Source organism: Bolinopsis microptera, chromosome 1, assembly GCF_026151205.1.
Source record: "Bolinopsis microptera isolate Bmic1 chromosome 1, MBARI_Bmic_1.0, whole genome shotgun sequence".
Classification (NCBI taxonomy): Eukaryota; Metazoa; Ctenophora; class Tentaculata; order Lobata; family Bolinopsidae; genus Bolinopsis; species Bolinopsis microptera.
The window spans coordinates 12,714,685-12,726,933 of NC_087072.1; the positions used below are offsets into that span (position 1 = coordinate 12,714,685).

Consider the following 12,249-nt stretch of genomic DNA (forward strand, 5'->3'; position numbering starts at 1 on the left):
CCGTACACATACTATAGGCACCGTACACATACCTTAAGGTACATACCATAAGGTACATACCATGAGCACATACTATAAGCACCATACTGTAAGGTACATACCATGCGGCTATTTGTTTATTCTTCTTAACTCCTAAAACTATCGTTATGAAGATTTTCTTAAGTCACTTATTTAAATCTATACAACAAAGGCTTTTTATCTTTAGTTGAATTGCTCAGTGTATATTCTAAAGTTAACATTTCTCTTCACAACAGTGGCTGAATTTCGGATACATGGAGCTGACGAAGACAGAAGCAAAAGGAGCACACTTGATAGAAGGGGTGGCTAGGGTGCTGCAGATGATTTATATTCCTGCCCTCACTAACTATATGACCTGGGGTGATCTTCCCGGTCTTCAGGTGGGCCACCTTTTGTACCCCCTCCCCCCTAACACTCTAATGCTCTATTGTACCCCCCCCCCCCTAACACTCTAATTCCTGCCCTCACTAACTATATGACCTGGGGTGATCTGCCCGGTCTTCAGGTGGGTCACCTTTTGCTGGGAACTGACCAAAAGTGGCAGCCAATGTTTACTCAAATATATATTTACTAGTCGAAATAAAGGTTATAATATACACATAGCTGAGCACAGCAGCTATTTGGTGTGCTGTTTGTTGTGCCATTTACAAAAAGTATTTTCTAATCTGTACTTTGTTGACAGTTATTTCAAATATCCAAATATCATCTTGAAAATTCGAAACATTAAATCTTCATCGCCAAGTTCCGCAAACCCACAAATTGACAAACTGACACACTGACAAACTGACAAACTGACACACTGACAAACTGACAACCCCCCCCCTCCACAGAGAGAGCAGATGAAGTGGGAGATTGTGAGTAATCTAGAGGGATTCTGCGGAATGCTGAACAACGCTTCAGGGAGCCTGGAGGACAATATTCTCCTTAGGGTATGTTCTTCATAATCATCAGATCTCTGTATATTTCTTGCCTAGTCAGAACTAAACAAGAAGAAGGAACAAGCAAACCAGATCTATTTTGCTCCGAGCTAGACCGATAATGCCTGATCGTTTTAACACAGAGTTGTGTTGGTCAGTATGTTTTAACATTATAACCTGTTTCATTAATCCCACTGCAGAAATGTGATACGATAGACCTGACAGCGTACAAGTCAGCAGCAGACTACATAGAGGTAGCTAACAGTGCTGAGGATCTCCAGCTGGTGGAACTCTGCTTTGTAGGCTGGTGCAAGCAGATCGAACAGGTACACTCTCTATACACTCTCTATACACTCGTATACATTATACACTCTCTATACACTCGTATACATTATACACTCTCTATACACTCGTATACATTGTACACTCGTATACACTCGTATACATTATACACTCTCTATACACTCGTAAACATTGTACACTCGTATACACTCGTATACATTATACACTCTCTATACACTCGTATACATTATACACTCTCTATACACTCGTATACATTATACACTCGTATACACTCGTATACATTATACACTCTCTATACACTCGTATACATTGTACACTCGTATACACTCGTATACATTATACACTGTCTATATACTCGTGTACTTATAGCTAGAAATGATAAAATTGCTTACATTATGTCAAAAAGATATTACCAGTTTTGGTAAATACTCAAATAACGACGTTCTATGTGGTTAAAGTTTCTGTGGTTACAGTTGACTAACGTGTAAACGAATGGGAACACTAAAATACATCTCCACAGGTGCTGGCTGAGTCAGATCAGATGAGGAAAGAGGCTGACGACATTGGACCAAAAGCAGAACTTGACCATTGGAAAAAGAGGATGGCTAAGTTCAACTCCTTGTTAGACCAGATTAAGGGACAGGAGTGCAAGGCAGCTCTTGGAGTTATGATTGCTGCAAAGAGCAAATTAATCAAGGTTTTTAAAACTTCTTTGTTTGTATTTTCATTTGAATTTTCGGTGCGTACGTACGGAAAATTTGCAAGAATAATTTGGCGTAATTAATAAAAGAAGGGGAGAAAATACCCTCTTTTTAAAATTATTTTCTCACAGAGATGGAAGCAGTTGGACACACAGATAACGGACTCAGCTAACGAAGCTAAAGATAACGTAAAGTTCCTGTATACTTTAGAGAAGTTCTGTGACCCCCTCTACAAGAACGATCCTCAGAGCATGGTGGACCACATTGCAGGTCTGCTCAACGCTGTTAGGATGATCCACAGTATATCTAGATATTACAACACCAGTGAACGCATGACCAGCCTGTTCATCAAGGTAGGACTCTCTGTAGAGAAAGCGTGGTGATCATAATCATTGTGCGACCCCTGTAGATCATCATAATTGGTGCACAACTGCACAATTATTAACATCATATTGTACCGATCAAATTAGGAGTATTTGCACTGCAATATCACAGAACTCTGAAATTTTAGTTAAACTATCACTCTCTAATGACTGACTCCAATATCTTCTCGCAGATAACGAATCAGATGATAACATCATGTAAGAACTATATAACATGTAATGATAGCGTTAGGCTCTGGCACGAGGACAGAGATATAGTGGTGGAGAAACTCAGAGCTTGCATGACTCTCAACAAGGAGTACCAGGTAAACTCCCCAACCCCCCCCCCCTCCCCCTCCTTCAGGTAAACCGTTAAAAATAGAGGTTCCGTCCTCTAGGTGAAACAATAATGTTTACTCAATAGTTCGCTTGAAAAGAGTTTACATCACTTCTAGAATCTACTCCAATTCAGCTTTCTATTACTTCAGCTGTGCTGATCGATAAAATCTTTGAGATTAAACCATCTATTCGTGTTCAGGCAGCGTTTCATAAAACGAAAAAAAGGCTAGAACAGAGTCCAGAGGAGAGACAGTTCGAGTTCTCGGAGATGTACATATTCGGAAAGTTCGATACGTTCTCCAAACGGCTGGGGAAGATAATGCACATGTTCGAGCTGATAGAGAGTTACTCAAAGTTAGGGGAGAGTAAGATTGAGGGCATTGAGCGGTACTCTACCAGGTTGGAATGTTGCTCATCTTGTCTTGTTCCTGTCCCAGCAATTATTACTAACATGAACTATAACGTTATATTGCTTAACAGCGTCTTTTGGTTATATTTACTCTCATATTTGCTCCCAATCCTATCCAAAATGAATGATATGTTCGCGATTTTGCAACAATAAATCCTATGCTCAGGTTCATGGTGATAATAAATGTGTTAAAAAAGAAATCATATGACCTGCTGGACCACCGCAAGATGGATTTTGATACAGACTACGATGACTTTTGTACCCAAGTGGGAGACATTGAGTTGGACATCCAGCGCTTTATGGAGGACAGTCTAGACAAACCCAGCACTACTCAGGCTGCGTTACAACTTGTTAAGAAGTATCAGAGTGAGTTTATGTTAGAGGTACAATGTACAATGTATAATATGCAATGTACAATGTATAATGTATAATATACACTGTAAAATATACAATGTATAATATACAATGTACAATGTACAATGTACACCGTAGCCTTTACACTACCATGTTAACGTTCTTTCATTCAAATTCTTCGACTACCAAATCAATATTTGTGCCTATTCAGTGTTCATTGTATTCTTATCCGTGTCCTATCTCCATTCTGCATCCTTCCGTTACTGTATTTAAACATAAGAATAAGATATAGACATATAAGATATAAGAGAGCTGACAGTACGACAGATATTGTTGTAGGTCTAAAGATATCGTCGCTGGACCCCCAGCAGAAGTTTGGCAAGATTCTCCAGGGGTTTGGGAAGGATATTGAGAACGTGCAGAAGTTGTACCAGAAGCAGAAGAACGACCCACCTTGTGGGAGGATGCTGCCTCCTATCTCTGGGAAGATAGCGTGGGCAAGACAACTGTTCAGGAAGATTGAACAGCCAATGTTGGTAAGCACTAACCACGGGGTATTCACATATACACCGTCATTTGTTAGCTTACTTCTTTACCTTCACTGATTTATATATATCGTGATTAATTTTTTTCCCTGCTCTTGCCGAAGGCAAAAAGATCGTAGGGAATAAGTAATCGGGTTTGGATATATGAGGTGGCCCGACGGTCCTACGTTGACGACAAAAGTCTGCTCCTTCGCAATATAGACCACTCCCCTATAATTATGTGTATAAAAGGAGGCAATTTTGCGCGCGCGACGCCAGCTATGTGTTAATTAATTACTGGCATAGCAACCAGTTTTAGGTGCTTGACGACTATTACACAGGTTTCCATCGGGTTAAAATTTACTCTAATTCATTAATATAGCATATTAGTCATCTGAGCGGATCAATCATCAATATAAGTGTTTAGTTATTTTGTTGAAACAAGCTTAATAAATTACCGAGTGATAAAATTCAGCAAGTCGAAACAAATTAAATTATTATATCAGCTGATAAACTCGTGGCCGATTATTTAACAGTTGATCGAAACTGAATGGTAAAAAGCGATTACATATTCAAGAACAGATGTTACTTTACATTTACATTCAAGAAGCAACTAAGATCAAGATTGCGGTATGCTTTTAAAGAATCCTATATAGTCGATGGTGCTGTAGATGTGTCGAGTAAGCATCAAAATGTATTAGTTTATGTTAGATACAAATAATAACTAAGATGAGACAGAATATTTTATTACAGTCAATAAAGTTGGCATACGATGCAGTAATATGACGTGACATGATCATACGCATCGTTAACACGAAACAAAACCGCGCAACATATGAAATGATCTACAACCAAACCACATATAGATCGACGGCGACACTTCAGATGCGCGCAGAATTTTCAAGTTCTGCACGCCTAATATAATGAAAACGATTATCACGTGCGCCAAACACCACTCTGGGATACAATAAAGTAGAACAATTAAATTGTAGGCAGTAGGGAAATTTAATCGTGCGCGGTGTTACCGCGGCGAAATTCTCGTTTTAAATCGATTCCATGAAGATGAAAACCTTATGATTGCTAAAGGCTTTGTGTCTTTTACCCAAAGTAGATTGTAAGTAGTTAGTCTGACTTACCCGAGTAACGGGTGTACAGCCTATGTTTCTATAGTAACTGTTCCCAGAGTAACGGGTGTACAGTGTACACCCGTTACTCTGGGAACGGCTGTACACTGTACAGCCTATGTTTCTATAGTAACGGTTCCCAGAGTAACGGGTGTACAGCCTATGTTTCCATAGTAACGGTTCCCAGAGTAACTGCTGTACAGCCTATGTTTCCATAGTAACGGTTCCCAGAGTAACTGCTGTACAGCCTATGTTTCCATAGTAACGGTTCCCAGAGTAACTGCTGTACAGTGTACAGCCTATGTTTCCATAGTAACGGTTCCCAGAGTAACTGCTGTACAGCCTATGTTTCCATAGTAACGGTTCCCAGAGTAACAGGTGTACAGCCTATGTTTCCGTAGTAACGGTTCCCAGAGTAACGGGTGTACAGCCTATGTTTCAGGTATTCCAGCAATACCCAGCAGTGCTGGAGAGTGACGATGCCAGGAAGATTATCAGGAGTTACAACAAAGTGGCTAAAGTGTTGTTAGAGTACGAGGTCATATACCACCAAGCATGGCTTAAACAGGTACCTTTTAGCTTATCTTTACCAGAGTTGCAAATATATGGTTGTTAATACGATTCCTCTCCAGTCATTTTAGAACAGGAATGCTTTATTCCAGATTCGCTCGGACAGTAGTGCTGTTACACCACCTTTAGTAGTGCCCGGCCAATGAATTGGACTATATTGTTTATTATTAAACATATTCCCAAACTCAATCCCTACGGAGTGTGCATCGTTATTCGAATAAATTCGTAAATCAAATCGAGCAATCGCATTTAATATTTGACTCACAGGCTTACATACGCAGTATTGTTGTCGTGGATTTATTATTCATTGCTAACATTTTTACTCGTGACATTTCTTTCGTTGGAATTATCAGATACAATGCATGGTGATGACTAGGGTTACCTTTGCGCTGATTTTATTCAATACTTGTCTTACAGCAATTAGTCTATATAAACAGGACAAAGAATTTCATTCTTGCATTTATAAATAAATAAGTAATGACTAATGGTGGGAAGTTGAAGAATAAAATTCATGTATTTGAAAAAGTAATTCAATTCAATCAGAAATCAGTAAAAAAGGAGCATCAGACTTGCAATCCCCAACATCCCTCTTTTACATTAGATCAGATTGGATATTGGTAAAAAGAGTCACATCCATCAAATCAAAGACAAATTATCGAATAAGGAGGAATACTTTAGCCGTTTTCTGACAAATGTGGTTAAAGAAAATTTTTGAAATTTTGGAATCTTTTATTCAAATCTCTTTTTTGGGTCAAGAGATATCCCTGAAAATCATCAGAACCAATCACTGGCCCCCAATATCCTCCTTTTGGGTACCCGCTTAAATGCCGAATCTGGCCAAAAATGTGACAAAAGTGTTTAAAAACCTCGAATTTTGGAGTGAACATAAAGTACGGCAGTTCATGGAAGGCATCGATCTGCTGCCTCTCACCAGATCTGTTTTTTTCTTATCTCCTTGCTATTCTGGTATCTCCTTGCTATTTTGGTATCTCCTTACTATTCTGGTATTTCCAAACGTGCCAGTTTACTTCTGTCCACCTCTAATATTGTACGCGAGCGCCCTAGTATCGTTATCTTTGTTCCCCTCCGTTGCAACTCGTGAAGAGAAAATCTCCTGCTTTCGAGATCATCATCATCATCTCCGTCGTCCTCTTCGTCTTGTGGCCCAGTCTTGCAGAGTCTCCCCCACGTGTCAATGAGGAAGGATCTCATCTCAGCACGTCTGGTGAAGTAAACTATTGGATTTAGAGCAGAGTTCAGTGGCACTAACACATGCTGGCAGAAGTTCTTTATATCATCTTTATAATCCACAAATTTCAACGTTGCAAGGACGAAAAGAGGCCCGATGTTGCAGGCACAAAAAATGACCGACAATATGCCGACAGTCACGGTGGCATACCTCGTCAGTTTGTGGTGGTCTTGGGTGTATGATTTGCGGAGTGTTGCGAAGGTATATATACTTGCAGAAATTATGACGATGAATAAAGATGAGAGAACCGCGCCTTGTATTATTTGGGAAGGATGTGCGGAAGCAACTTTTTCCTGCTCGATTGTTTCTTGAAAATGGTTAGCTAAATAGATAACCTCCAATGTGACCATGACACAAATGAAAGTTACTATTGCTCTGTGCAATGCCTTCTTCTTGACCATATAAATGGGCCAGGTTAGGTTGATTGCTCTCCTGACAGCAAGCAGGCATGTTACAAAGTATGTAAATCCTACTGACAGCAAAAAGGTTGACCGAAACAAATGTCGCAACACATGCTGAAACGTGTCTTCCATATATCGAGAAGATGACAACATTGTGATGAACAGACATAGACTAGCGGCACATATCAGCAGATCAAAGCAGTTGAGGATCTTGAAGAGGTGCCTGGTTGAAGTGCTAGTGTTTCGTCTTCGTCGAGGGTTTGGTTTAACTTGCCAGAAGTAATAAAAAGACAAAGCATTGCTGGCTGCCCCAAGAATCATAATCAATCCACTAACAATTAATATCGCCTTGTCGGCTTCGTGTTCCATTGTCATGTTAATCATTGTAATTTCGCCTGATTTTGCAACTGAAACAATAAGTTTAGTCACATTATGATTAACCGTAATGCGTTTTCAATAGAAGCGGGTAACCGCATTTTAACACTTACATAATATGGGAATTTTAAAACCTATATATGGGACTGTGGTAACATTTCATGCGGCCATCTGAGGATTGGAAATTTGTCCAGTTCAACAAAAATCAAACCACATTTGCGTTTGCTAAAAAGAAACTATCTGAGCAACAATAACAGCATATCAACGAAACAGAATAGGTGATAAACAATACGGACTTCCCATCTTGCATCTATTTTGGTGACTGTGTGTCAAGCGACGGGTTGAACCATTCTTCCACCATTTCTCCCAGTCATACATTGCTGATGATAAAATAAAAACAATGAAGATCTGTTCTATCGACATAGATAGGCTATTGTGCACGGAAATAAATCCGCTGCTTCATAACAAATGCTCCAACGTCTTGTTGTGTCTCTTTTGTGTCTCTTTTGTGTCATAGATTATGCAGGTGCCGCAAGTCTAGCTTTTCTATTCATTAATATGAAGATACAATTATGCCTCATATAAGTAATTAGCCGAAATACTTAGCGAAATACTTAGCCGGCCAAGCAATCGACCGACAAAAACAACTCTTAAATAACTGCATTTTTCAAAATTATGAAGACAATGTTATTAGTTTATAGTGATAGTTTATAGTTATTTAAGTTATTTATATATTAATGACAACACAATTACATTCCTTCAGATAGACGTCATCAAGTCCGGTTTGAACTCCTCTCTGTTGGTGAGGCACCCTGACACTGGTGTTCTTTACGTCAACTTCGACCCCTCTATCCTGGAACTCGTTAGAGAGGTATTCATATGCCTTACTTATCTTTCATATCTGCTTTATTAATCAAACATGAACGTTGTGCTAATGAAGCGGACCTATTAATTAATACGCTAAAATTGATGTCCAGAAGCCTTGAAAATATAAATATGGCGTACTGGACATTAACATGTTAACACGTTAACAGGTAGATTGCATGGAGAGAATGGGACAGGACATTCCTTCCACCGCACTTCTTATCAAACAGAAAAAGGCATCCATCAAAGCCAGCTATTCCCTTCTCAACGTAAGCATTATTTTAAATTTATTTATGGTTTAATTATTTCGTTACTGTTATTTTTTGTATCACAAATAATGTCTTTTCCGAATAATAATCATCGCGAGATTTTCTTTTCCCGGCTCATTCGTCTTCACGTGTTAAATATTATCCCCTCAGTCGATGTTGAACGAGTGGAAGAGAATAACGGGACTAATTCCGTCCAGCTTCATCCCCCTGATGCAGCCACACATTACCTACGTAGAGGACTATATCAGACCTGGTCAGAATACGTTAACTATACATTAACTATACATTAACTATACATTAATTATACATTAACCATACATTAATACATTAACTATACATTAACTATAAATTAACTATACACATTGCATACGTAGAGGACTATATCAGACCTGGTCAGAATACGTTAACTATACATTAACTATACATTAACTATACATTAATTATACATTAACTATACATTAATACATTAACTATACATTAACTATAAATTAACTATACACATTGCATACGTAGAGGACTATATCAGAACTGGTGAGAATACATTAACTATTGGGGGTGGGCGACTATTGTCATGAGTTCGTTGCTAAGACGTTCGAATTGTTATGTTTTAGTTTGTTAGACACTAAGAACTAGTTGCTTCATCCGGCTGACCCTCGTACGTGTTAATCCCTCATCTCCCCAGGACTAACTATGTTAACGTGGAGTAGCATTAACATGGAGTCTTATGTCGGCAGAATCACCAGGGAGATGAGAAAGTTGGAACTTCTTATCAACCGAATAAACGATCTGTGCACTTTCAGGTACTGAACAGTAAAACTTTTTCCCAACATTTCTCTTGAAAAGTTAAATACTCACTTTTATGTGTGTATTTATTGTAGGGTAGGGGTTATATTTTATGCTTCTTATTCCAATCTGATCTCTGAATATAACCGTAATATAACCGTAATAACCGTAATAACCGTAATATAACCGTAATAACCGTAATATAACCGTAATAACCGTAATAACCGTAATATAACCGTAATATAACCGTAATAACCGTAATAACCGTAATATAACCGTAATATAACCGTAATAACCATGTAATTATTTGCACTACTCTAACATATTCTACTGCACAGGATAGACTCAGTTTTGAAAGAGATGGGGCAGACATTGCTCTGTGAACTTCCTGACCAAACTGCTTGGAGTGTGGAACAGTTTCTCTCTAGAACAGAGGTCAGTTTTCTAGGATATCATCTAATAATGGTCGCTGCTACGTTCCTTGAAGTTTAATAGTTATTGTGTACTGTGTAGGGCAGGTCATATATTGATGACTTTAATAAAGGGGTCGAGTTAAAGTAAAAACGGTTAAAATCCCACGATAGGACACGTACTATATATACGTAATGTACGAGAATGTTTTTAACACTACCTTCTTCAGAGTGTTTGCAACATGGCTGCAATACAATTAGAGTTGAAAAGCAAACAAGTCGAGAAAGCTACAAATGAACTTATAGACATGATGATGAGTTACCCAGTGAGTAATTTGTGAACTAACATTAACAATAAGATTAACAATTTTCCCAAGATTTTTAATGAACTTGGACTTGTAGCACATAATTACAACTTATGACTGCTTTGTTGTTGAAGCACAGGGCTAGGCTAAATTTGAAGAGGGAAATTGTAATAGTAGTCAAAAACTCAAAACACTTTTAAAATAATGAGCTGCCAGCTCCGTATATTCTTCCAAATTGAAACTTTGTGAATCTAGCAGTTAACGGACGAGATTCAGGACGAAGAAACGCGACCTAGTAGCTCCAGAACTCCCACACCTCCTACAACCGCTAAAAGTGGTAAACCAAGCCGCTACAGTGCTAGAGGGTAAGGAGAGGAGGAATCTTACTTAACTATACATTAACTATACATTAGCTATACACATTACATACTCCCACACCTCCTACAACCGCTAAAAGTGGTAAACCAAGCCGCTACAGTGCTAGAGGGTAAGGAGAGGAGGAATCTTACTTAACTATACATTAACTATACATTAGCTATACACATTACATACTCCCACACCTCCTACAACCGCTAAAAGTGGTAAACCAAGCCGCTAGAGGGTAATATAAGGAGAGGAGGAATCTTACTTACTTTACTAACGAATAATTGATAATGTTTTAAGATGAATATTGAAGTGTTGATCACACCCTCAGTAATGATAAAACACCTCTTCCTCAGAGTAAGAGGGCTACCAGAATCGGAGGAAGACCAGAGGCCCGGGGCAAGGAGCAGATTAAGGAAACGGCTCCTGAGGGAGAGTCTTGAAGAGGAAGCTAAGGAGCTGAGGAGCACTTTCCAACATAGGAACCTGGAAGCCATACTCCGGGCTACAAGGAGTACTCTAGAGACCCTGAAAAAGAGGGTCCAAGTGTCTTCTCTGCATATGTACGAAGTTACTCCCGCACAGGTTAGATCATCGCTCTGTGGATATTTGCGTCATATTTTGATTTAATGATTTGTGACCTAGACTTGGGTTGATTGTGAGGAGGACAGATTTGGAGCGTTTAGCTTTATTAAAATCTGACTAGTTTGAGGCTAAAATTTGCAAGTGAATTTCGCTGCATTACATCATACTTAATCACATAATGTTAAATGACATAATGTTAAATGAACTGTAAAACCTTTGGGATTGTTTTTAAACTGTTGGGAGCACATGTTTAAAAACATGTGCTCATTGCAAATCGCTTGTCTAGTCATATCGTTTAGAAATGATCATTACATCATACTAAACTAATTACAACACTACAAATCTATTACATTTATTGAGTAAATTGTGTATCGTGATGGGAATATTTTAAGCGGGTAAAATCCAGTCCAAACGCTAGCTCCATAACATGAAGACTTTGTTTTAACTTGTATGAAAAGCATTAATAAATAACTCTCCGATATTTAGGGAAGCAGGAAATCAGAAACTCCTCTCTTCAAGGCGGACATAGTCCTCTCCATACCAGCAATAGTCATGTTACCGGGGCTGGACGAAATACAACAAGGACTCAACACAAGCATCCGACTAATACTCAACGTCAGCCGATGTACACACCTGATATCTTCTTCTTAAGTTATGATATAATGTAGTTCTGTATTATCTGATGGGCTTTTGAAGTTCTTTAGAAGAAGTTATCACCGCACATATTAGGTTTCCTGAAGTACTCTACAAAAGAAATATAACTCCAAAGTCCAAACTGTCATTTTGAAAATCCGACATTCTTTTTCAATCACGCTGTATTCTAATAAACATCCCTCAATCTAGGTATATTACAATGGGGACAGAAGGATATAGAACCACCTGATCCGGGACCCAGCAACCCTGTTCCTGATACAAAGTCTCCCAGAATCACCGTGGTTACTGCTCCTTCCACCAAACCTGACGCTGCCAGGTCCGATATTCTATTGTCCATAACTCAAAAAAGCAGACTTGTTTTTAATTTTTG

The 12,249-nt window shown here is 38.7% G+C and overlaps 1 protein-coding gene across 1 annotated transcript in view; it reads left to right on the top strand.

The window, feature by feature from the left end:
- LOC134822277 (dynein axonemal heavy chain 5-like) overlaps positions 1 to 12,249 on the top strand; it is a 92,563-nt gene that overhangs the window by 35,983 nt on the left and 44,331 nt on the right. The window contains exons 8-27 of the mRNA XM_063833185.1: positions 255 to 398; positions 849 to 947; positions 1,136 to 1,261; positions 1,759 to 1,935; positions 2,071 to 2,292; positions 2,496 to 2,627; positions 2,840 to 3,039; positions 3,216 to 3,415; positions 3,743 to 3,939; positions 5,494 to 5,619; positions 8,410 to 8,517; positions 8,681 to 8,779; positions 8,930 to 9,032; positions 9,462 to 9,579; positions 9,901 to 9,997; positions 10,203 to 10,298; positions 10,533 to 10,642; positions 10,997 to 11,225; positions 11,712 to 11,850; positions 12,069 to 12,195. Of these exons, the coding sequence (XP_063689255.1) occupies positions 255 to 398; positions 849 to 947; positions 1,136 to 1,261; positions 1,759 to 1,935; positions 2,071 to 2,292; positions 2,496 to 2,627; positions 2,840 to 3,039; positions 3,216 to 3,415; positions 3,743 to 3,939; positions 5,494 to 5,619; positions 8,410 to 8,517; positions 8,681 to 8,779; positions 8,930 to 9,032; positions 9,462 to 9,579; positions 9,901 to 9,997; positions 10,203 to 10,298; positions 10,533 to 10,642; positions 10,997 to 11,225; positions 11,712 to 11,850; positions 12,069 to 12,195 (2,849 nt within the window). The remainder of the gene's footprint in view (positions 1 to 254; positions 399 to 848; positions 948 to 1,135; positions 1,262 to 1,758; positions 1,936 to 2,070; positions 2,293 to 2,495; positions 2,628 to 2,839; positions 3,040 to 3,215; positions 3,416 to 3,742; positions 3,940 to 5,493; positions 5,620 to 8,409; positions 8,518 to 8,680; positions 8,780 to 8,929; positions 9,033 to 9,461; positions 9,580 to 9,900; positions 9,998 to 10,202; positions 10,299 to 10,532; positions 10,643 to 10,996; positions 11,226 to 11,711; positions 11,851 to 12,068; positions 12,196 to 12,249) is intronic.